The sequence below is a fragment of the Chlamydotis macqueenii genome, chromosome 6 (assembly GCF_036417535.1).
Source record: "Chlamydotis macqueenii isolate bChlMac1 chromosome 6, bChlMac1.mat, whole genome shotgun sequence".
NCBI classification, from domain to species: Eukaryota; Metazoa; Chordata; class Aves; order Otidiformes; family Otididae; genus Chlamydotis; species Chlamydotis macqueenii.
In genome coordinates this window covers 13,101,814-13,127,718 of record NC_141561.1, presented here as the reverse complement: position 1 = coordinate 13,127,718, position 25,905 = coordinate 13,101,814, and the positions used below count along the sequence as shown (strand labels likewise).

At 41.3% G+C, this 25,905-nt stretch overlaps 1 protein-coding gene and 1 non-coding gene across 2 annotated transcripts in view; both read right to left on the bottom strand.

The window, feature by feature from the left end:
• Positions 1-8,094: 8,094 nt before the first annotated feature.
• Positions 8,095-25,905, bottom strand: part of TFCP2L1 (transcription factor CP2 like 1) — a 32,356-nt gene continuing 14,545 nt past the window's right edge. The window contains exons 3-15 of the mRNA XM_086750940.1: positions 20,950-21,026; positions 19,244-19,349; positions 18,882-18,988; positions 18,140-18,292; positions 17,130-17,240; positions 15,300-15,391; positions 13,835-13,883; positions 13,645-13,738; positions 12,668-12,758; positions 11,894-11,994; positions 10,751-10,893; positions 8,652-8,703; positions 8,095-8,204 (exon numbers count right to left, since the gene is read on the bottom strand). Coding sequence (XP_086607066.1) covers positions 8,167-8,204; positions 8,652-8,703; positions 10,751-10,893; positions 11,894-11,994; positions 12,668-12,758; positions 13,645-13,738; positions 13,835-13,883; positions 15,300-15,391; positions 17,130-17,240; positions 18,140-18,292; positions 18,882-18,988; positions 19,244-19,349; positions 20,950-21,026 — 1,214 coding nt within the window. The 3' untranslated portion in view covers positions 8,095-8,166. The remainder of the gene's footprint in view (positions 8,205-8,651; positions 8,704-10,750; positions 10,894-11,893; positions 11,995-12,667; positions 12,759-13,644; positions 13,739-13,834; positions 13,884-15,299; positions 15,392-17,129; positions 17,241-18,139; positions 18,293-18,881; positions 18,989-19,243; positions 19,350-20,949; positions 21,027-25,905) is intronic.
• LOC147600181 (small nucleolar RNA SNORD36) lies at positions 22,718-22,797 on the bottom strand. The gene has a single exon (XR_015258999.1). It is a non-coding gene; the product is annotated as a small nucleolar RNA SNORD36 (small nucleolar RNA).

Here is a 25,905-nt window from a genome sequence, read left to right as displayed (position 1 = left end):
ACTTGGCTTAACATACATGGCGTCCTTTCGTGCTGAGCTTTCCTTTTCCAGGCTGCTCCAGCCATGCAGCCTCAGACACATTTTCCTTCTTGCATAAAGTCATGTGCTCATTTTTCACTCAACTGTTCCCTGATTTTTCCATGACATGTTGAATTATTAAATGATGTCATGGAAATCTTAATTCCCAACATGGTGCCAACCATCCAGAAACTCTTTCTTCTAGGAGATGCTAATCTTTGAAAATGCTTTCACGAAGAAATTCCTCTTACTGTTGCATTTCCTCCAAGCTATCCAACATAGTATTTCTAGCACTCCTCCTCTCTAAAGCATAGTCTTAACTTCAGCATTTAACAAAATTTTCACCTCAGTCACTAAGGTGCTTGGCTAATTTTGGATTCCTGCTAATCAATCTTTTTTTCTAGCACTATCACACTTGCTTATGACTTAATATCAGTGAAATCGGAACTGACTCTTTTCTAGGCTGCAAAATGGATGCAGCACTGTTTGCAACAGTCAAAATCAGAAGATTTTTAAGATTTTAAAAAAATATATACCAAGATAAAAAAAAATTGTCTATATTTTCATAATGAGCAGCACTTTCATATATCTATCAGGCACACTCAGAGGCAAAAGGACAAGTCAGGGCCCTGTGGCTTCACATCCACAGCAGGGAGCAGGCAGATGTGGGTTTACAAGTCCCAGCATAAGGACATCAGTGACCTGGCACTCCAAGACCACACATTTCCTGAGGGGGGGAACTTTATCCATGGTGATAGTATACAATCTTCTACTGTTTCAGTTTGTTTTATTTAAAACATTATTTTCATCCAGCTTTCTCTTTGTTCTCCTTGCTCAACAAGCTCCAAGGCGGGTTTTATTTGTTGCTGTAACTTACCAGCATAGCACAATGTTGAGTGTAGAGCCAATTCGGAACTGCTCTCCGAGAAACGTGAGGAAGGACTTTTTTTTTTGTTTTGTGATGAGCCAAGACGGGCACTGCAGCGTGTTGTGCTCTCTTAGGCAGACTCATAGGACTTGGCACCTTAGCTCCCTCCTGAAATGTGAGAGGCTGGTGCACCCCAAACCCGGTGGCTGCTCTGCCTCCCTGGGCCATGCACCTCTGGGGAGCAGAGCAGTCTACGCTTGTCTGAAACTCCAGTTTGGTCAGGACAACCAATCTCTGCTGTAATATACTAAGAAAAAAAAAAAAAAAACCCAAACTATTGCAGTGTCAAATTTTTCCTACCCAGGTAAGCCTGGAAGCATTTAGCTTCTTTACAGAAAGAGTAGGAGGGATGTTATTTCCCTGCCTGCTCCACAGTTGTGACTAATACTTTTAACTGAAAAACCACATTGTTTCATAAATTGGAAAATTAATTTCAAAATGTTTGCCTGCTGTTGAGGATTTAGATGAGATTAGTCCAATGCTTTGGCTAAGCAGCTCCAGTCTTAGGTCTTGGCTCTCCTCACTAATGAAAAGCTCTTTTCAGCTCCTGTCCAGTCTTAATTACGGCTCCCACAAACTTCTGGGTATGTTCCCTAGGAGGTCTTTTCCTTATAAGCTTCTCTTGGTGTGTTTCCCACAAAAATTAAATTGTGCAGCACTATCCCTTTGTTTGACTTTGAACCCCTTTTATTAGGCAATTTTAGGTAAAAGCCTTCCAAGTATTCCTTTTTGCATTTACCAACCCCTGCCAGCACATGGGTCAGGCTTACAGGAGAAGAGGGATAACTTTGCATGGCACTCAGTGGAAACACCCGTACACGTGATGCTCACATGGCACCCCACGCCTCAGGGGGTGCTAAGAGAGGGATTCACCTCTGTCCTTCTGAAAGCTCCAGGGATGGCCCCTGCAGCTGGCAGGGCTCATACAGCCACCAAGCACTTGCTGCTGGTGGCCTCATGTACTCAGCACCCTCCAGCCAGCTCTGAAGAGCCCAAATGCCAGCCTTGAACCTTTGAGTGCCTACCAGCATCCTACCATCATGGCATAACCCACCCAACTCCCCTGCTGCTGCCTGTAAGTGGACTCAAACCTACCCTGAAGCTGAAGAAGCCATGTTGAATCCCAACAGCCCTGTGAGACACAATGCTTCCTAACCATGCACAAAACCATTGAACACTTCACCATATCAGGCTTCAGATAGCTTGATTTTTATCTCTGGTGAAACTTTAAGCTAAAAGAAACTAGGGTAGACAGTCCCTTTCCTCTTCTCAGGGATACCTGAGTCATAAGGAAGGAAAAAATAATAAATTCTCATCTATATTCCTGTAGGAAAGTTGTCAGTGTCCTTATACTTTGCATATGAACTGATATTTACAGAGGCATATCCTGTGTTTTCTAGTTTTGTGATTCAAATACATCTTCAACAAAAGAAAGGAGCCAAAATTGCTCTTGAGGTCAAATGGATCTCGAGAGAATCTGCTTACTTTCAAGCTTTCAAACTGTGTGCAGACTGAAATTTGGATTAAGAAGCACCCTTACATGGTAGTACATCCATTCCCTCTCCTCTGCCTTAATGCAAAGTTTGGCTGCTGGAAGATACTATTTGCAAGCTGGGCGACATCTTCTCCAACTGGAAAATGACACTGGACATGTATCAATCTCCTGAACATGTATGTTTTAGATTTATGCCTTAACCCTTAGAGGATACTGAAGTGTTCCTACCCAAACCACTGTGAGTGCTCCCAGGTCCAAACCTCACCACCTCTTCTCCAGCATATGTCTTAACAACTGCTAAATGGGACAGAGGATTGCTACCAGGAAGGACTTTTTGCTTGTCTCTGATGTCACCAAGGATCAGGGTCTGAAATGCCTGTGTCCTCTGAGCACTGCAAGACCAGCTGTCATCTAACACAGCTTGTGCTCCCACTGAAGCGTATGACCATTGCCATGGCTTCTGTAAGACTGAGGAATTTCTCCTCATGCCTTGACCTGCCTTAACTATGAACTGGTCACTGCATTGTGACATGGAGAAACGAAGTAAGTCCCCACCCAAAGAAAATGCTGCAGGACATTTGGCTACCGCTGACATTCTCTCACCAGCACTTTGCATGGATCCTCTTCAGCTGCGTGCTGAAGAGGAGCTGATGCTGAGGCTCTCCTGTGCCCATCCACGCCAAGCAAAGCAGGGACGAAACACATGCTTCTTACAAACAGGTTTATTTGCATTTTGACTGGAGCACAGATTCTAGATACAGATTTCTTCTGCACAACAGTACAAGAGCCAGTGCAAAATATGCTTTCTTTTATTCATGTACAAAAAAAAAAACCCAAAACCAACAAACAAAAAGACAAAGAGCGTGGCAGTATTTACTCACAACAGGTACGCCTCAGCCTCCCATCGACCCACCTCCACTCGCCCTCGCCCGCCACGCTGACTTCACGGTCAGCATCACCTGTCTGAACGGCTGCGTTGTCAGTGAAGAGGTAACTCCCCTAGCCCTTTGAAAGATAAACACTCACCCCAAGCAAACAGGGACAACAGCAGGCTACTTAAAAAAGTTGGACACACCAGCTGCTCACCAATACGTCCCCCTACAGGGAGCAGAAAAATTTTGAGGGAATGGAAAAGAAAAAAAAAAAAAAAAAAAAAGGTACACATCAGAAATGCACAAAAAGTTAGGCACCAGCTTAACCCATTTGTTAAAGAGAGGCAAGGATGTTAAGATGCACCTCTAGTCTGCCTTTTCATCTGCACTCACAGTAGGACGATCAAGACCAAACAAACTCTCCCCACTTTGAGTATCCTGTGGTGTCAAACAGATTATAATCTTAAGAAAATATTTCTATTAGGAGCATAAAGTTAAACCATTTTGTAACAGGAGGAGAAAGAGAAGCTACAGTCTGAATACAAGCATTTCTTTGAGAATAGTGAAAAAAAACAACAACAACAAAAAAAAAACCAAACAAAAAACCCCTTTCCCGGTCATCCACCAGATGATTTGTTAGAATTACAGCCAATGCTCAAGCAATACAACAACGAGCTAGGAAAGTCTTCATATGGTTGTTCTGCTTAGGGAGTAGCTCTTAGGAGTTTATAAAGCATTGGGCAATCTATTTCTCTTTTACCGTATCTAATTTTCAGAAGCTGCAATATAGAACTGCAGTATTACTGCAATAAGATGCTTGTCTTCACCAAGGCCTGGGATGTATATTGCAGAAATTCATCAAATTACATCACTCCAAGTGTACCATTTCCAAATCACCTAGAGTCACTATTACGGATTTTTGCATTTCTACCCAAGGAATGGCTGGGTTTCGAAGCTTGATCAACCAGAGTCTTTTACATTGAACTGCAACTAAACAAAGCAGAGTACCAGTTAAAGCCAAAGAACACAAGTACTCAGCACATATATGTTTTGATACAGTACGGTATGTATGTGTATATATATATATACGCATAAATATGTATATGTTACATGGTAAGGAGAGTGCCGTTCCGGACTTCCCAACTGCAGGAATCCTTTTACCACCTGCAAATCTTGAAACTTCAGCCCATAAAATTTCACACCAAGACAACGAGAACTCCAGTTTTTTTCCAGATTGAACAATTATGTCTATTTCAGCCAACTAACCAAGCAGGGCCAGCTGAAACGACAGGAGCTTTAATTTTAGTAACACCAGTTCTGCCACCTCAGGCAGACAACACAAATTTCTATCATCGGATTATTTGCCCCTTCCCTGCCCTGCAGTTGTGTATCACGGGCACTTTTATGACTTCTCAGAGCATCATCAGAGTCCTACTAGCTGATCTGTATCAATTTACTCAGTTGCCACAGAAAATGCCATAATTTATGAAATAATTTCAAACAGCCAGTACAGTTCTGATGAGAACTTAGCAATACTGGCTGGAGTCATATTGTTTTTAATCATGTAATGGTTCCGCCTTTTCATCCCCAGGAAGCCCACTTCTGCTCACAGCGGCTGTAATCATACCTGCAACCTAAGAGCTGGACAGTTTGGGATTCATTGTAATCCTATAACCCAGAGCTTACAAAGCTCTGCTGTACAAATTTCACATATAGAGCTCAAAAAAAGTCTCATTTAAATCACTTTGAGGAGGAGGTTTCATTTGTTACTTTTTAAAAAAGAAATAGAAGCAACAAAAAAAAATATAAATGAAACAGGCACTTAACTTTTGGATGTTTAGAGGAGGGGGAGCTACTCATCTGCTTTGCCTTTAGCCTATCTAGAATTTAGATATCTAGCCCAGACTGATCACTTGTGCTTCTGTCAGTCTCGAGGAGACAAAAGCTTCCTTCTGGAGGCTGTCACATCCTCGAACAGGGCAAATGAGTCCCTCCAGCGATGCCAGACCCTCTGTAACCACAGATCAGGCTAATCTAAGCCATTAGCTAGATTACCTGCCACTTACACAGATGAGAAGTCTCTCTCTTGCTCTTCACGTAAGCCACTAAGATAAATCCTGAAGGCTCTGCTTGGTTCCTGCATGGCCAAACTCACCAACTTCAACAGGGCAATGGTTTGCTTTTATGTTTTTAGGAGGCAGATGGGAAGTCCAGTTGGCAGTCCAGTCTCACACCAACGTTGCTCTCACCACTCACACCAGCCACCATGGCTCACGGACAGTTTGCCCACGTACAACTGGCTGGTTATGCAGCATCAGTTTTTTAAACCCTTATCAGGTCAGATTCACCTCTGAGTTGCATGCCCACAACAGCTATGCCATGTATTGGGCCAGCATTACAAAACAGGATGAAAAAACACAGCCAACATACATCTTCCAAAGCACTTCCCATAAAATAAACCAAACAGCTCCTGGTACGCAGGGTCACATTGGCCCCACCTACTTACAAAAAGAGGTGGAATTTATTGCCTCTTTTGGAAAGCAGCTGTAGCTGTCTGTATGGCCACAACTTGGATGCCTCAGTACCCAGGGCTAGAGGGGTCCCCAGCTTACCCCCTCTATATGCATGGCAGTGTAGAGCAGGCTGTAAAGTCAGGGAGGTGACACAGGCAGGGCCAAGCTTGACATGGCGTCACCTTCCCCTCAAAAAGATGGTGTTTCCCATCATCTACAAAGGCATTTCTTCCTCCAAAGCTCCCTCCAGCCTCTGTCTGACCTCTCTCTGTCAGGAGACCACTTAAAACCTCCTCACCTACACAACATGGTCCTCAACCAGGAAGACTCAAGTTTCTTCACTTCAGGGGGAGGAATCACAGTGTCTCAAAGCCTGGGCTTCCTTTTTGGAGAAACGCTACAATTCACGGAGCATCCAGGACAGCCAGTTGAGCAAGATCGTGCCTAAGTAGGCACTGTTACTCAATTAGCTGAGTTGGCTGAAGGTTTTCCCATTGTAATATGATTTTCCTATTCTAGTATTATTTTTGGTGAAAAAAAAATCGGGGGAGATGGGTGGGGGTTTCTGCACAAAACTTGATGCTTTTAATGAAAAAAAGGTTGCTTTTCTCAATATTTTGCTGTTTATTTCTGTTGGGAAAACTTGAAACACATCATCTTTGTCAGAAAAGTATCAGTCCATGTCTGTCTGAATTCCTTCAGCGTTAGCTGGGAGTTGTAATTCACAGGCTGCACAGCCCCTCTTTCCCAGAAGGCTGGGCTCCTGGGCACCCCTCCAGCCTTCATGACGCATTCCCCCTTCGACTAACCCACAGTAAGAGCATCATGGGATCAGGAACCCAGCCAAAGAGCTGGGCCTCAAGGGAGACACGGCGCACAAGGCACTTGAATGGCAATTTCTGAGGGCTGCAACAGTAGCTCAGACTGACGGTGCTTTAAGGGCCAAATGGATTTAATTAAACATTTCCATTTCAAAAGGCTAGAACATTTTATTCAGCGTTTTCCAGCTGACAATTTCTCATTTTTTAAAAAAATTCCATTCCAGGAAAATTTTTGGTATTTCAGCTTTCCATCTCAATTCAAGATGAAATTAAATGTTCAAGTATCAGAATTTGATGCTGTATGGACATTCAGTTTGGGAAACAGCCTTATTAATGAGCTGCCAAAAGTGAAGACTCCATCCATGCAATAAGGGTGTGATCCAGTTTGCCTTTGACATCAGTGGAAGCCACTTTTTCAGCTTAGTGGAGCCTGGATGGAGTCCCAAAAGACCAAGAGAGGGTGGAGTTGACCATAGTTCCAGATATTGGAAACAGAAGTCAAGAGTGAAATAGCAAGAATATAAGCAGCAGCAACTAAGATGATCCGTTACCTGGACTCAATCAAAACTCAGTTTTACTTACTTTAGTGAGTAAGAGGAGGAAAAAATCATTAAGATTATAAAACCTAATTCCCAGATACAGTAAAGATAACAGTTAATCAACACTTCATAGAGTAGAATAAATCCATAGTATGAATTTGTCATGAGTTCTATAACTTTCAATGTTCAAAACATTTCCTCAGAAAACCTTCATATACTCCATTCAAAGAGACTACTCTAAAGCTAAAGCTAAAGATATAACATGGTACCAAACTGCTTTTGCCTCAGGTTGTCTGTCCTCCCTTGAACCTTGCAAAATTGTTCTGTTGGATGGGTATTACAGAAGCTCTGCCAGGAGGGACCAGGGTCTCTGGACTTGGAGCACATCTACCGGTGAAGTGCAGGCTTCCAGGGTTGACACTCTGGGTGAGGATTGGGCACCAAATCCATCCTTTGCGTTACCCAGTCTGGTTTTAGATGTAGCCCCAAGCCTTCCACCTCAAAGAGCAGAGGAGCTCCAGGGAGCCTATGTCCATCAATAACAGGGTGTGCAATCAGAACAGTAAATAAATCAATTCACCCAACCATGAGGGGTCTAGAGAATTGGGTTTTGTTTATCTTTCATTTCGCTTTAGTACAAGGCAGATGTTACTAAGTAATAAGCAGAAACCTCAACAATTTTTAAGATTGAAGAGGAAGGGAGGGAGGAAAAAACATGTACAAGCTTTGAGGATGTTCTCAACTCCAGCTTTAAAAAAAAAAAAAAAACCAAAAAAAAAAAAACCAAACCCCAAACAACCAAAACCACACATCACCAAAAATGTATATCTGTAAAAGTAAGTTTTTCCTTAAGCTGTTTGGTAATTCTTAGTTCGTAGGAGCATTTTATCCAGAAGGTTCTTCATGTTTCCAGTCTAGGTTGTAGCAATCTCAGTGAGGCACTAAATTTTAGGCCGTTAAAGTCTTTCTGAGCAGCACGGTCATTTTAAAATGATGTGGTAGCCATCATTGCTTTCAGCTGTAACAAAGAAATGCAAAGCATTTTTTCATTGCTTTTAGAAAACAGCACAGATACAGAACTCCAGATTTCCTTCTTAGGTAGTTTGCAATAGTTTGTACTCTTGTTCCACAACCCTTCCATGAAAATCAATGTTGAACATCTAAGTCAAAGCATTTACAGAAAAAAAAATCTAACATCCTGGCAGCTTTTATCATTTTACTAGTTTTCTGCTCATTTATGTCAGTGGTATCAATGGATGTATGAAAGTTTTATTACAGTGTAACTGAAAGGAAAGTACAGTTCAATCAGTCTCTCATAGTGTAAGTTGATGCAACACCTTGACTTACACTAAATTAGATTACTTATCTTTTCAGGATAACAGCACTGAGCTTGTGATAACATTTAGTACAATTGAAAGGAGAAATTATCTTTAGAACTACACGTAACAGCAGCAGAAATACATACCTTTTAATGTGCTGATAACAAAACAAGATTCATCTTGGAAGTTTTGCACCATCTGAAGGGCAAAAGGAAAAAAGCCAACACTAAATATTTTTAGCAATTTAATTCAAGTTTCTTTCTGTACCAGTATAGAAGTTAGAGGACAGTTATCAAACAGCATTTGGTGTCTAGTTCTACATAGTCCTGCATAACCCTGCCCATAAGATTATTAAAGTACATGACTGATTAATTAAGGTTCTTGCAACTGCTAATGTGCTTAAGAGCAGCTTAGACTAAAGTTCTTGCCTGGAACTGATCTGGCTTGCTCAGCATTTTACCATCCCCTTTGCAGCTCTTGATCCTGCAAGTTCTTATACCGCTCCAGTTAGTCTATTAAAGACTGTGCTCTTAATTGCCTTAAGGGAAGCAATACCAGTTTAGACTAGATGAAGACAGCTCCTCTCCTAAAATCTGCTAATGGTAATAGACACACACATTCAGCTGCACCATGAAGCTTTGTTGAGCTTACATGAGCATTTGGGATAATATCTAGAGATGGTCAGCCCTGAGAAACGGACTCCTTGCTGTATATCGGAATATTGTCAATATAAAGCATCCACCTGGTTATTTTGACCAGGCATAAGTACAGAAGCTGTGCCTGCAGGAATCATTTACCTGTTTGTATTTTGTTGAGGCACAGGAATCCTAATGAAACTGCTATGAAAGGCAAGACAGATCATGGGAAATAAGATTAGTATCCAAAGCTATTTGAGTTATTAATGAGAAACAACTAGATTTTCAGAACACATGCAGATTCTAGTGAGGCCCCTAACTAAAGAGGTGAGTTAAGAGATTCAGCTGACTTCAGATCCAATCTGAAATGCTCATTTAAATTTCATCCTTAGGCAATGTTTCCTCCCATCTTAGAGCTGCTGTGTGGGACAGAAGTGTCTCCTACAGTTGGAGCAGATGCTGGACACCTAACTTCAAAGGGGAGGTGACCAGAACCTCTCTGATCAGCTCAGAAAATCCAGATTAAAGCAAAAGCCTTCTCCTAACTATTTAATATCATCCAAGCAGACCACTTTCCAGTTGTAAGTTCTCACACCAAATATCCTTTTCATCTTAGAGTACTCTCCCTATTCTCTTTTGGGTTTAAAACCCACCCCCTGCTCCTGCAAATCAAACTTCAGTGGCCAGTCTGTGTGTCTGTGCCTAACAATGCATGAAGTACATTCATAGAGAGGCTCACGCTTGCCACTATAGTACCAGAACAAGAAAAAAAAATTACAAAAAAGCAATAGACATTGCTAATAATTAACTTAAATAGATACTTAAAGCCTTACACCCAAGTTGGTTCAGGCAATTCCCCTACCAAGAGTTGCCTCCAAGCATTTTACATCCATAAAGCATCAAGGTTGCAGATGTAATCAGGTTGAAATAGCAAGGAGACTTTAGGAATAAGCATTACAGCCTTCAATTTAGGCTCCAGTTCAAACCTATGCTCTGCTTCATTTGTTTTAACAATGTTTCTTATAAATGAAGCTCCTTAAGTGATTCTGGTGCATGAATGAGTAAGCAATTTAGTGGGGGGAAAAGAGGAAGAAGGGCAACTCATGATTAACCTGCAAGTTAATGGAATGGACTAAATTAAGCCACCATAAAATGGGACAAACAGCTAGCAGAGGTCCATGAAATTGTAGTGTGCGCTTACACAGCACTGACTCTGACCCAGTGGCTCTAATCACTGGCCAAGATGTAAGACTAATTGCCTTAAAGATTTTCAAACTTGCCTTCTTTAGGAAACATTCAATTTTAAAGGTTCTCACCTTAGATCCTTACTTCAGAATTTGTTTAAGTAGCCAACATAAAAAGGAAATGACCGATTTTGTTGTGTTTTGTTTTTAAAATAACCACTCTTTTACAAAGCAAAGATCTTAAAACGACACCAAAAATCAATGGTATGCATGAATGATTTGCTTTAAGTATTTGCTTTAACTTGTTGGGATTAGTAACCTTGCAAAGCTTCCTTGAAGATTCATTCCATAATTTAAAAGCTCATTCTAACTTCAAGAAGTCAAACAACTGTTATAGCTGTGACAGAGTTTGCATTAGCACCTTACCTCATTGCTCACTAATACGTGGATCCCTGTGGGTCCCTGTCGATAGATTCGATTTATCTGCTGTGGAGAAATGCTGTACAAGTTTGCAATCTTCTCGATTAATTCCAGCGTGGTCAATTCTTCCAAGAAGATTGCATGATATACTGCAACAGGTTGAAAGCAATTACAGAATTACAATGTAATTATAGAATAGCAATTACAGATAACACCAAGATGCTCAATATCAACAACCAAATGGGTTTAAGACTAAGGTTCAAATCTTGACAGTAGCTAAACAAGCTTAGTACCTTTAAAGCAGCCCCCAAATATCCAGCTTGATGATTTGTAGAAAAATACCCAGTATTTGGATGCAGCAGGCAAAGAAAGCACACATCACTTTTGCCCAGATGAAAATACAGGGACTAAAGACAACATGTATCATGAGGCACTAAAAAAAACCTCTCATAAATATGTAAATATTTTTTCATAATCTACTTTTACTGATTTTGACATTTTAAAGTAGATCAAATTAAATAGTAAAACAGATTATGTGATGTTACATAAAAGTAGTATTTTATTAGATGTTATCCCACTGACCCCATAGGCACAAATTAAAGACTACAATGTATCTAATCACTGTAGATGACTTATTTTTTAAATCCAACCCAAATGGCAGAAACAACCAGGTAGAAAAGTTGTGCCTGGTTAATGCTATGAGCAAGAACTGAGGACAATCTCTATTATCATTTGATTGTACATCATGTCATAAGGGATAACTAAGAGCCGTGCATCCCCAAAAGCTTTGAACTTCCGAGAATTAGAATCTCACTTTAAGACATACCAACTTTACATTTCTCAGAATATTTTCAAACAAACCATAGTCTGTAGCAAATTGTGCATGAGAAGGTAGTTTTTAATGCTATGGTCCCTGGAATAGAAACTTTGCTGTGGCACTCTGCAGAGAGCTTGTAAGTTGGGTCTGTTTCCCAGACAGACAGTACCAGCTGGAATTTGTAGCCCTGAAACTAAACCAAGTGTCAGAACTGGGATAAGCAGGACCTCTTTAAACATGCAGGACACCAAGCTGTCCCACGCAGGAGCTCAGGCAGAAAGCAGCATGCTCACCAGGTAAATGTTTAACAAAATCCATACATAAAAACTTACCACAAAGACTGCCATCTCCATTTTCTCGTTTTTGGTGGAGATGGGACCTGTTTTGCTCTGGTTCTTGGCAGACATAAATTGTCATCTTGGGCCTTACATTTCTATGGATTGTTAAAAAAAAAAACAGTAGTGAGTTATTTAGTAGATCTAAAGTTGTTCCAGTCAGCTAACAAACACTAAGAGATGGAATCATTCAGGCTGTGGGATAGTCTTGGTGCTGGTGATTAGATGCCTTAGGAGGTCTAGTAAGAGCCCCCCTGGAGGTGGTGGTACAGTGGCAGAGCACCTTAATCTCCTTAGGATCAGACAAGAATAAAGCATTTTCAGCACTTGCCAAGCAGCTCATCATACCTGCCTTTACTGATTTGAATCCTGCCCAGCTGGAGAATTTACGTTATTGCCATATAAGTAAGTTTAAGAGTTATTTGAGGCTCCAGGGGTTGGTTGGTTGGTTGGTTTGGTCTCTGTTACCTGTGATGGAGATGCAACACAGGGTATTGCAGGCTGTGTCTTATATGAAGTGGATGGAAGCTATCAGCTCGTAGCAAATAAACCACTGGAGATCCGCATTATGCTGCTTCATTTTGGAAACATTTCTGAGCTGTGCTTGGATCTGAATATCATTGTGATCTCCAGCCTCTGAGATGACCTCTCTGAAGTGTTAAAAGGAGGTCTAAATGCTACAGCTACAGTTTTAACTTCTAGTTAAAACTGTAATTATCAAGGGATTCTGCCATAACTAAAAAAAAAAAATAGGAAGGAAGAAGTACAAACCTTCCTTTGATTGCATTAAAGAGCCGAATTCCATCAGCAGGCCCACAGATTTGAACAAAATCTTCTTTGGACATCTTCAGTAAGTCAGCACCTACGTATTTCAAATTGATTTTTTTTCAGAAGTTAAGCAAATCTTAGATTCCAAATTGTGTACATGGGCAGCAGGAAAGAGCAGGGGGAGAGAATCTACAAATCTAAATCAGATAGATTTGGCTAGCGAAGCTGCAAATTCAGAGGTGTACACTGCAAATCAATCATTGTGAAGCAGAGAGCTAGAAGCTGCCAAAAGAGCAGTGCTGCGCTGGGAGATACTCTAGCCAACTCAGAGACAAGCTAGACATGTAACATTGGCCATCAAATGGCCCAATTTTCTCTAACTGCCATGTTCAACAGGTTATTTTATAATTTTGCAAGTCAGAGAAAGGCTCCTCAAGATTTCAACACCTTTAACAATTCCTCCTTCCACCATCTAAATGCTGTGCGTGACTACCTAATGGGAAGGTACGCTGAAGATGAGAGCCAGACTCTTCTCAAAGGTGTGCACAGGGACAGGATGAGAGGCAGCAGACAGAAAATGGAAGATGGGAAACACTGATTGGGTATAAGGCACAGCTTTTTCACTGTGAAAGTAGTCACGTATTTGAAGAGATTGCTTAGAGAAGTTGTGGAATTTCCAACCTTGAAAATAATTAAACACAACTGCACAAGTCCCTGGACTTGCTTCCAGCAGCAGGTTGCACCTAATGAACTCAAGTAGTCCCTTCCATCTTAACTTATTCTCTTCCATCTTTAGTTATTCTATATTTCTACAAACTATTTTGGCAAGTGCTAACAAGTCTAAGAACAAAAGAACAACCACACTGGATCAGACCAGTGATCCCATCAACAGTGGCCAGCAGCAGATGCTATTGATACGATGCATGAGCTGCACTTGCAAAAGAGAATAATGACAAAATAATTGGACTGTTTAAACTCACCCGAAAAACTTGAGAAGAGTCTACAGAATGGAGAGAACCTATTACGATGAAGCCACTGCTGGGCATCTTGAATAGAAGCAGAAGGAAGGAGATGCTACATTGCAAAAAGAATAAGAAGGTCTTGAAATGAACTGTTCACCAGTGTCCTAAAAAAGAAAAGCACCACATTAACATGATCTCAAGTACTTACGTCATTGCTGGGAGGCAGGAGCTCCACTTGGTGGGTTGGAGAACTGTTGCTAAAAAAAATTATATAAAGTTGGAAGAGAAAAAAAACATTATTTTAAATTTTACATTGCAGTGTCCAGCCTCTTCCCCTCCTCCACTTGACTCAATTGTCACAAGTTACATACCAACTTGGCTTTTTTCTCTATCAGATTTTTAAAAAGATGTCCAAAATCTGGACCAAGAAAACAAAACCCAAACCTTTATTTGAGCCTTTTGTGGGTCAGTTAAGGTCCTACTCAACCATGAGAAAAACCCAGTTTACTGACCTCAGTCAAGCTTTTCCATACAGATGACTCACTAATGTGACACCATCTAAGCAAGGAAGTTGTGACCTAAAGGGTGGCTAAACCCAAAATTTCTACAAGTCAGAAATCCTCTAAATAAATTCACTGCCTAATAATTATTCTTCACAAAAATAGAATCAAGGACCTTATAATTCAACTCTGGTGTTATCTTAAACATAAGAAATTACAATTTAACTGTATTACACAAAACCACATTTCTACTAAACCCTCCTGAAACACAGACAGGACTTCAACATGTCAAGGATTTTCCCAAAGAGTTAATAATCTCCTACTGGAAGAAAATGCTCAACAGATCTCTCTGCTAATGCCAATTTTTGTCATTCAGTGTTTGTCCTTATTCACAGGTTGAGATCTCTCATTGAAAATTTGTGATACAACATTGATAAATAAGTAAGCTGTGCAGGAAGGTGACAAGGCTGCAGAGTCCTAGAGGAGGAAAATAAATGCCTATGCTAAATTCCTAGGGGAAAGTATGCTGCCGGGAGGACTCAGAAGTACCAAGAGACCTTGCTGTATATTTCTGTCACCAGCTATTATCTTGGGTGTTTCATGACCACTAAAACTGTTTCTTTATGATGGATATATTAATGAATTAAACATGCCTCCTGTTAGTCCTTTGTTCTGGAATGGCTTCTCAAAACCCAGGCTGTTTTGCCCCAGACAGGATTTCTTTACATCCCATTCAACTGCGAACTGAGCACCCCAAACTACCTCACAACAGAAAGAAAGGATGAAATACTAACTCTGAAGAGGTGCTGAAGGCTGAAAGCCTCTAACGCTTTTGTCAGAAGATGCTGGGAATTGCTGGTACAGGGCATGGTGTGTTCTCTGACCCCCACAGAAGAGTAAGAGAGGAAATTCATGGCAGGAATTGCCCCAGTGCTCCTCTGATGCTCACCTCCCAGCCACCAGATAAGCAGCAGACATACAAACAGTACTCTCATTACAGGGAATTACTGGATGGAAGGTCTTAAAAGGCTTTGTGGGAAATATTTTCCCCTTTCTAGGAAGGGTGGTCCTTGACCCCTTCTGCCAGGGTATGAAATGCATGGACACAGAAAATAGATGCACACAAAGGCAACCATATCAACAGGAAAGATAAAGCATTTATTTGTTACATACCCATCTCCAAGGTTGAAGCTGTTGGGAGAACTGTTGTAGCTTGGAGATGGAGCATTGTTCATTTGATAAGGCACATCTGGCCAGGGAGAGCACTGTTGGAAGAAATGCAGCGGGGATACTTTCATAAGGATGGAAATAAAGGATTTGATTCTCCTCTCATACCACATTCATGCTGTTGCGACGCCACTAACTTCAGCTCATCACTCCTGCTGGGAGGAGAAGACGAGCCATGGATTTTCTACGCTGCTCTCCAAGCGGGCTGTCAGGGGGCCAGATTGATTCCAGTTGTGCATTCCACATTTCTCCCATTTCACAAAGCCTGTCCCCAAATAACACTGGGCCAAAGTGTGCACAGCTGTAAGTCAGAGCAACGCCAGTAAGTCAACTCAGACTGAAGGCAGCAATGATACAGAAATACCCTTGGTCTCAATTATAAATCCCTAATTGAATCCAGGCAAGAGTGGCAAATAAGCTCCAGTGGCATTGCTTCAGGTTTATACCAGTAAAAGAGCAGAATGTGAACCAGCCTGCTAAAACCTCTGGCTATTAGTCAAAGAGATCAAGTTATAAACGGATATTACATGAAGAAAATTTAAGATAGACAGATAGACACAAAGCTACTAAAAGCCTTCACAAATATAGGTCAAACTCTGCATTCCATTGCACTAGTGTAAAACCAGAGCAACCCAGCTAGAATTAGTGATTCTGTTCTGAAATTAAGCCACTGTAATCAGTAGAAGAAATCGAGCCCTGTGGAACCTCCAGCCATCAAAAGCTTAAGAAAATTGTCTGTAGTATCCTTGTTTGCAATGATAAAAAGAAGACAAGTGTGGCTTTGGAGTTTTATCATCTCCAAAAATACTAGCAAATATTTTATCATCTCCACAAGCAGTAGCAAATATTTAACTCACATTTCCCCATGCAATATGTCAAAGTGCATCAGAGCTCAAAGGGAGAGTTTAGGATCTGTCAACTCAGTAGAATTACGTTTGTGTGCACAAGAGCCTCGTTAACGACCACCACATTGAATTAGAAAACATGCTGGTCACTCCTGGCAACATGAGGAAAATTGAGTGGGAGGGACTGGATCTCACAAACAGGAAGTTTATTTAAATTAAGAAAAATCCCTAATTTTTAGAAGTCCACCAAGCCATTTCAAAAAAACAAGAACTGAATCAAAGGACAAGACATTCCCATAGGCAGATGGAACAGCACTTTTAAACCACTGTCTTGAGTCCTGTTACTTAGCAATTCTGCAGCCTGGGGTAAGCTTATATATACATCTTAGCAGTGGCAGGGAGGGGTAGAAACGTATACATCTCTACACCAGATGCATCAGAATATAAGATGTTCAAGATATTCCTAGAATGCAAGCGAGAGTCTTCTGAGATCTTGTATGTAACAGTAGCTTCATAGGTACATTCACAGAAAAATAGATTAATAATTTAATCAGACAGCCTATTCACGTGTTCAAGTGCCCCATCTCCAACATGAGCTTTTGCCAGACAGTTCCGAAGAAAATACCGCAAACAACTGGCATCTAACTGCCATGACAAGTGCCCAGGAGCACAGCAGAAGACAGAGAAAATGTTTCCTTTAAAGCTAGGCTGCTAAGGGTTGATTTATACCCTGAAGCATAAGAAACTTTGGCATCCTTTATAAGCTTCAACAGTGAAAGATATTTTATAATTTCACTCTGCTTTCAATTTCAGTCAGATCTGGGCATATGTGTCTCCACAAGACAATCTACAGGGCTCAGTTAGATTGCATTTTCTCTCAAATCTGTCTCCCAACATGCTGAAGTAGTATGTTGTGTCTAAAACGCTTTACCTCTGTGAGAATAGTTGTCTCGTAGGAAGGCTGATACTTCTCCTTTTCTTGGGTGGTCTTCTTCTCCATTTTTTCCCTGTCAGTCTTCTGTTTTCTGTCTGCTCCTTTAGGCTATAAGCACAAGCACAAGCTTTCCCTTATGCCAAGTATTACAAGTTCAGAGACAGAGGCCAACAGATTTTTTTTCTAATCTGTTCACAAAAGTCTCCTTAAGATTTATGAGGACTCTACATATGGAACCAAGATCTGATCTGCATTTTCTAGACAAAAAAAAAAAGTCAAGTATCTCTACTGTTTCTATAACATCCCCTATGAACACCTATTGCAATTCCAAAATAGACTGACCACAATCCTGAGATTTGATACAAACTATTTCAGATCATGAACCCCATGACTTATGCACCTCAGCTGGTATTTATATACCATCTCTCCAGGAACAGGAAAGACGCTGCTTACAGGAGCAAAACTGGAGCAGCAGATCCTTGAGAAAACAGACCTATGAAAAGCCTTGTTGTTAAGTGGCTACAGGTCTGCCACGCTCAGATTAGGAGCTTTGGAGATGCTTTCTCTCTGAATCTTTCTCCCCTCCAGGTAGCACAGAGAGGAACTCTGCTGCAACAAGCAAAGAGTATTTAAGATCTCCAAGATATACTCTCAATGTTCATAGAAGATTGAATCAAAGAAACTGGAGATGCTATAATGTCTTGATTGCCTAGAAGCACTAAAAACAGCGGATACCCTAAATATCTCAGTATTTGTATAGCGTTCAAGGCACCATGGACTGGCATAAGTCTTGGTGCAGCACTTGAGTCATGTGAATTTAACTAGAATTGCTGTGTAGTTCAGTGTTTATCACTTTGTGTGCAAGAGTACTGTTTAAGATCTTAAGCATACCCAGTTAAAAGTCTGTTCTTTTACTCCACTGTTGGCATCAATACTAAACAATTTTAAAACTGTGCATGTTCCTGTGTCTTAATCTAGTTGATGAAAAATCCAAAACTACCTCATACCTTGAACACTTTGATCTGGCAGCTTGCAGAATGCAAGTGTTCTGTGTATTCACCATTTTCATTCTGCTTAAAGGTGTCGATTTGCACCCGAAAGGGCACCCCTTTCTCTCCTCCATGTTTCCGTGGAGTAAATTCTGTGCTGATGCAGTGTACCTGGCAAAACAAAAGCTGTGCTCATTTCTGGAGACAGTTGGAAGCTGTACAAATCTAAATTTCAGTTTTTGCCTGAACATGAGGTTTTGGCTCGTTCTGAAATACTAAGAGAGGCTGAAGAGCTCATATGTTTTCATTTCTGTTCCTCAGGACAAAACAATTAGAAGAACAAGCAGTCCGGAAAGAAACAGGGCATCAGGAAAAGCACCCTTTGACTTAAGTATATCCCACATACAGATTAAAAACAGATAGTTGGCATTTGGTAAGAGAAATACTCATGAAAGAGGAAAGCAAGTAAAACTAACAGGTTGTGAATAGTTTCATCAAGACAAAACCCATGCTTAGAAAGCAACATCAATTTTTTTTAGAAAATCCTAATTGTAGCAGGTAGTACTCCAAAGCTAGCAAGTAGCTAGCAAGCTGGTTTAACAAGTATTCTACAAATTAATTACATATGATTGTCACTTGAGTTAGTACATTATCATTAGCATCTTCCTCTCTTCTTCATGTACTGGCTACCTTAAGTCTCCAGGTCTTTGTAAGATACCTCACCGTTGTGTTTACCCCAGGAATATGACTTCTCTCTTACCTGAATGAATGCTGAGGCTCTCTTTGATGGATCCCACAGAAATTCAACAGTGTTCAACTGCGTTGGGCTGGCCCTGGGATCCAAGATACCAACTGACAGCGGAATATCTGTAGAAGAAAACCCCTAAAATTTTAAAAATATTAAATTGAAGAAGAGAAAGCATTTCCATACAATTACAAGATGCATGTGAAAAGCCGAGCCACCAATGCTATATCTGTTTGGGACCTACACTGCTAGCTCTCCTTCCCACCCAAAGACATTCCTAAAAGAGTAGCATATAAAAAACACATGCAAACACTCCACACACCATACAACACCTCGCTTCCAAACACTGCACAGGAACCATAATGAAATAGTCTCACCTATATCAAGGATGCGGTCGCCAGGCCGACTCCACCTCCAGCCCTCGAGCTGCTGATGCTCTGTGTACTGCAGGCGTCGATCATGGAAAACTACACGAATTATGCTCTGTTAAGAAAAGATAGCAAAATTAACAATGTGATCCAGAGGCCCGTCTCTTGAGATGACTTTGGTTTTCCAGTGTAGAAGCAAAAGCTGATCTGTTACGTTTCTCACCCCTGTTCATGAGGAGAGTAGAGGGTCCACCTAGGAGACCCATCACCATGTTTATGAATTCCCTAAGGGATTCCTGAGTGAGGGAGCAACACACTTTCCCCTTCACAGGGCACGTCTACACTGCATAACGCAGCCCTGTACAGCTTTCTGTGATTTGGTCTGGAAGCACTATAGCAGTGTCCACCTAATCTTAGGTACCATGCCATGTAAACATCACTATACTGCTTCCACACCCAAAATGGCTCACGTGGGGGTAATATTTAACGTGTCTGCATCATGCCCCAACCCCAGCATACCCAACTCCAATTAGCAAATGTGAAAGCCAGGTCACCTGTCCCTGCACTGGTGGAGCTGACATGCCCAGACACCTTGTCAGTGGGAATTAAACTTGATTCCAGCCATTAACAGCCAGTCATTGGATTCACCCCAGTGTAGTTAAACAAGCGTAGAATAGGAAAGTTTCTGTAACAGGACAATTTTCATCTCTGGTCTGCAATGGTGCAGTCATGTCAATAACTGGAGAAAAAAGGCTGGAATAAGGGCAATCCCCAGGGCAGACAAGTCCAAAGCACTCCTAACTAATATATCCTTTTGTATATTCAGATTGCTACACTTGTGTGAGTTAATGACTCCTTACATCCCAGTTTCTCAAGTCCATGCTCCTGCTGGGGACTTCCGTATCAAATGAGTGAGGGATTTTTGCCAATGAACCTGAGAAACGCCCAAATCAAACCCTAGCTCCAAGAAGCAAGCAAGCCACAGTGGGAACGCCTGCAAACTTGGAATCTCAATCTGTATGCTTCCTGAAATGGGCCAGAAGACAAACAGGGAACTGCCTAAACTTGGATAACATTTGAAATCCAGATTGGAATCCAAATTTTATAACTAGTCCCCACTTCTCAAAAGAAATCCTGAGGCAGAAGAGCCAAGAATTGGGGAGAGGAAGGCTTGAAGGTTGGATCCAGAATCAAGGCCCAGACCCAAGTTTTTTAATTTGAACTGTTTTGGGAGGGGGAAAACAACAAAAAAAATCCCCCAAACCAAACAATCAAGTTCTGTATGTGCACAATTATGCCCATTAGCAAAGTAAACTGGAGCTATGCAGAATCTGCATGGCAGAGTGAAGTAAACACTGGGATCCTCCATCTGACATGCAACAACCCAGGCGTGTTGCTGCGCCTAAGAAGGGAGACAAGTCTGCCTCTCAGCAGGTTTGACCATGTTCACCTCTGAACTTTGGGATTCCCCCGAACCCAATATTCACAGTGGAACTCTGGGGTCATGATCACAAAGAGAACAGGGGTTCCCCTGAAGCCCTGTAAAGCCAAGCTGCATAGTCCCATGAAACTAGCACTCAACAACTCCATCAGCCCTGCTTCCATTAAAAACAATGGCAAAGTATTTTCCATTGTCTCAGTGTGAGCAAGGTCAGGCCCTTCATTAGAGGCTGTATGTAGTAGCAGGAAGAAAAGAAATCTATATTTCTCCTTACCTTTACATATTTTGTGTTTAAATCTTGAAACTCTCCCAATTTCCTATTCTCAAGTAGACGGATTTCATAAGACTGACCTAGAGTTTAAGGAAACATTTCCAAGGTGTTTAATATGTTGTAGCAATGAGAGAGTCATGCTGGCATTTACGTGGCTAATAAAGCATACGTTTGATCAGGGAAAGCTCATTTTTGGTAACATAATGCATTTGCCCCAGTAATCAAGTAGGCACTAACGCACAACAGAAATCTGAGGGGAAGGTTTGTCTTTTGGCAGCTGAAAGCCCTCAGTTAGAGCATCGATCACAGTCTGTCTCCTGGGGCTACTACAGTTTTCCGGTCACCCTTTAGAAAGTCACCAAGGTGTCCAAGGCAGTTGTTCCCTCCGTGTCATGCGGCCATAACAGCACTGCCTTTGTCCCTTCTGCTGAAGCAACAGTTGTGTGAAGAGCTGCTGGCACAACAGGTCTAAGCACTATTCCGCCGAGAAGAGCAACTTGGGCAAAATTTGGCCTCCTTCAGAGAGCAGCCAGGCCTGTAAGGTATTTCAGTGAACCAGAAATACAAGACTTGTTCTGTAAGGCCTTGAACTTGGCTGCCCAGGGTATAAATATTCCTTCAGACATGCATGTGGAAGCAGCAATGGGTATTATGGTATGTGCAAGGACCAATTCTGGGAAGGGAATTCATACTCCAGCACCCCACCACCACCACCACCCTCAGCCTAAGGAATTTAGCCAGTTCAGTAGAATTTAGCTAACTGGTTTATGAAATAACATCTCCCTCCAAGGCTGGCAGTAGACAAAGGAGACTGATGTCTCAATACCTTATGCACAAATGGCTAAGACAGCACAAAAGCTCATTGTACAGCACCAACTCTTTACAATAAACCTACAGCCAGTAGAGAGGCAGGACAGCATTAATGGAGCATATGTATACCTTACAGCTAGTTTTTCTTGTTCATCTTGCTACCCTCCCTTTTAGTGAAAAATGTAAAGGGCATGACAAGGCAGGCACCAAGAAGGAGATCAGTTTGGGTTTTCTGGCTCACCTAGTATCTCCTCAGAACTGGTCCTGCAGAAAACCGCAAAGCAGATATATCTCCCTCTAAGCAGTTGCTACCAGCAGAGACAAAAAATGCTATATATCTGGATCTGGATCTAGAAACAGAAGACTTATGACAGCAGGTATGTCAGAACTGCATTGCATTTCAGGCAGATTCCCTTTGGGAATTCCAGCTCTTCCAGTTGCCCATGTGAATACAGATCATATCCCTAGAGCACAGGGATAATCGTGCTTATTCATCTGGCTGTCAGGAAGAAAAAAAAAAAGGACAAAAAAAAAAAAGGACAAGAGAGGCCATATTGAAGCCCCAAATGTTTGCACAACACTCCTACTGCTGTCAATAGGAGTTCTGCAAACAGGAAAGGACTCTTGAATCCACCAAGTGGCTTAGGGCATGGGGAGAAGGGAGAATAAACCATCTGAAGTATCAAATTAAGCACTGGAAACACACATAGATCTTAACCCACCTCTTTGCACATAAGTAAACCAAAATGACAACAGTGACCTTCCTTTGAAGACTCCTGACAACAAAAGTGGATTTTGTAAATGATAGTCCTGAAATTGAGACCTTCCACACTTTAACTCAAGAGACTTTCTTGAGTTAAAGTTCCCACTGATACACGTTAATATTGTTCACCTTTCAGTTTTTAAGAAAGATGTACATATCTCCCCACACAATCAATACTGTTGCACTAGCATAAAAAGATCAGGCTCAGGTTCACAAAACTGGTTTTCCCTCATAGAATTATTCAGGTTGGAAAAGACACTTAAAATCATCAAGTCCAACCATTAACCTAGCACTACCAAGTCCACCACTCAACCATGTCCCTAAGAACCACGTTTCCTCTACTGTGTACCTGTGTATATGTTGTACATGTGTACTTACATTGTACAAAGTACTTGGCTGCTCAATAGCTCCATTCAGGGATAGATTTCACCGGCTATAGAGTGATACAGGTCATTGCCTCAAACAAATTTACACAGCCAAGCATGCCTTGCACTTAGAGTTCACTCCCATGCAAATACAAGGCTAATTAATAATCACAGAAAATTAATTTAGGATTTGAGACTATAAGCATCCAAGAGATAGTAAAATACAGACAAAATAAAATAAGGGGCATAAAAAAAACATTGACTGTGTTCCTTTCAAACTAGCATCCACCACTCAAAAGCCCTGTAGCACGCGTCTTCCAGCCACTCACACGGGATAGGAACAATACTGCAACCTGGCAGACAGCAGACACCGCACATCTCCTGACGGGAGTGATTCAGCTTGGATGGTGTTAGAAACAGATTCTGCTCACTGGTAAAAAATAAACTCTAGTGAAGACAGAGTTAATATTAAATAGAAAGTCAAAGAGGAAATAAAATGCTTTGATGAAAGATATACGGGTCATCTGATATAAGCCCTGAAACTTGGTTTACGCCATGAAAAACCTCAATCAAAATGATATTTTATGCTAATTGCTTTCCCCTTGACCTCTGAATGTTTAACTGCAGTTACTACACAGAACTTATCAAAACAAGACTGCTCCCAGCCAAGCTTCAGAAAACATGCTGTTTATTTCCCTCTCTGCGGAACTCTGTCAGGGAGAACTTGGTCATAATCCCTCACAATCCCTTTATATATAAATGTTTTGGTATTGATTTTGAAAAATTCATTCTCCCGACAACTTATTCCAGCAACTTAATTATTTTGTGGCTAATGGTACCCATAATTCATTGGTATAGCATGGACAGCATTCAGATACTTGCGCTTTTATAGTACCAAGCTGCTTGAATTATATGCTTTTTCTTGAAAAATACCTTCCAAATCTTGTTTAGCCTATGTTTTCTACCATCACTACCAGTAAAAACTTCCCTGCAATTATGACAACTGCAAGGAAAAAAAAAAAATCCTAAAGTATCAGTACTTGAATGTTGGAAAACAAGATCCCTTTGTAAAATGAAGTGATTAACAGTGACCTAACCCGAAGAAAGTTCAACTCCCCTCGGCATGAAAGAGGGCAGAGAACTCACTAGCTCTCAAGGCTCTGGTACACAGATCATCTATCAATCCTGCATCATTGACGCACCAGCAGGCACAGACTGATAATTTTCTGCTAAAACTAAATCAGTAACAGATCATTCTTACTCAGGTATCTAAATCTGTAAAGAAATAGGGCTGCAAGTGTGACTAAAACAAACTGTATTCCCACTTCCCAAGATACATTGCAACTAGCTAAGCCCAAAACATACAGCTGAAATACAGAGTTTCCCTGTACCAAGTTTTTCCATCTGTCTCAGATGGAAATACAGGTTAGATCACATCTTTCCAAGTCAATGCTTGGAGACAGGGCAGAGGGTACCAATGCTGAGACTCTGCAATGGTTTGACTGAATAGTCTGACCTTGACCAGGGCAGCATCTGGTCCTCAGCTGATAAGGGTTTAACATCCACTGGGCTCAGATGGAAGCAAGAGCCTGAAGAAAACATCCGTGGCAACGGAGAGCAGTGGTAGCAGTTGTAGAGCAGTACCCCTTCACCAGGTTGCTACTCAACATTGCTCAAAGTTAGTCCAAAACTCAGGCCGAAAGCCCAGCAACTTGCTGAAACCCTTTTCCCTCTACGCTCTCCACACTGGCCCCAGCTGCACCATCACAGGTTCAAGACAGCTTCAGCGTTGCTGACCAGCCTGGTGTCTGGCCACGTTGCGATATGGGACACATGCATACAAGGGCACCTGGAGCATCTCTGTCACCACCCAAAATGGAGAGTGCGTTTTGCAAGCTAATCCCCAGCACAGCCAAGGCCAAAGCAGCCTCCTGCGTGACCCGGTGTTCTCCTTGCACAGAGCTTCACACAACCCTTCTTCCCTACCTCAGGCAGAGGACAGAATGCTAATAAATATTTAGACAACCATATTAAATTCCTGAGATGCAATTTGTCTCCTAGCTTCACTGAAAGCTTCAGGGGCACCAATAAAAACCTGGGTGGGTGATGATGATACACTGCAATTTGTATTTTGAACAGACAAAACAGCAACAGCAAATTTATGCAATCTCCTCCTAGGCTAGGGTTTGAGCAACTCTGCTTTACAAACATGAGTAGTATCCAGCCAAGGAGTAACCACCCAGGTCCAGAGAGTTCCTGCTTGGTGATTCATAAAGCAACCGCATCTATCTTAAAGAGAATTTATAGACTGTTTACTTTTAAAACTTTTATTGTCTTTGGTAATTAACATGCATTAAATGCGGGCAGGACCACTTAGTTTGGGGACAAAAGAACTGAAAGTCAACAATTTGCTACGGATGAAAAATATTTTAGTGCAATACAAGAACACTTTCACACGCTCAAGAGGTACAAGCCATAACAGCTTAACTGATTTCCATTGCTGGACTTTAGTCAGCCATCAGGAATTTTAGGCAATTTCTGATTATAAAAGATTATCATTATTTCAAGTTGAAAGTTACAGTTTGTTCAAAGATTACTCACTACACAACCACAGTATCCTGCTTGCTTTTCTTTTGTTTTGGTGTTACATTTCAAGGGCCACTTGCGCTACGCATTTTGTGGTTTTTCTGCACGATACACCGATACGATACACTAATTTCCAATTAAGATGCTGATGTTCCAGACCAACATGACTCAAGTCTTACTTAATCCAGCCAAATAGTCTGCTCGCCTTTCCAGCAATTAATTAAACCCTAACCTTAGACTAAGCAATATCCCCAGCAAAAGTTTGTGGGAAAAAAAAAAAAAACAAAAAACAACTGCAAGTCCTCTTTCTCAGAATGGATCCACACAGCACCAGACAGAACCAGCCTGGAAACTGTTTGATTATTAAGCCAAGCTGGCCAATAAAAATTCCATTTAGCAACTTTATATGGACATCCTAAATAGCGCACAGATAAA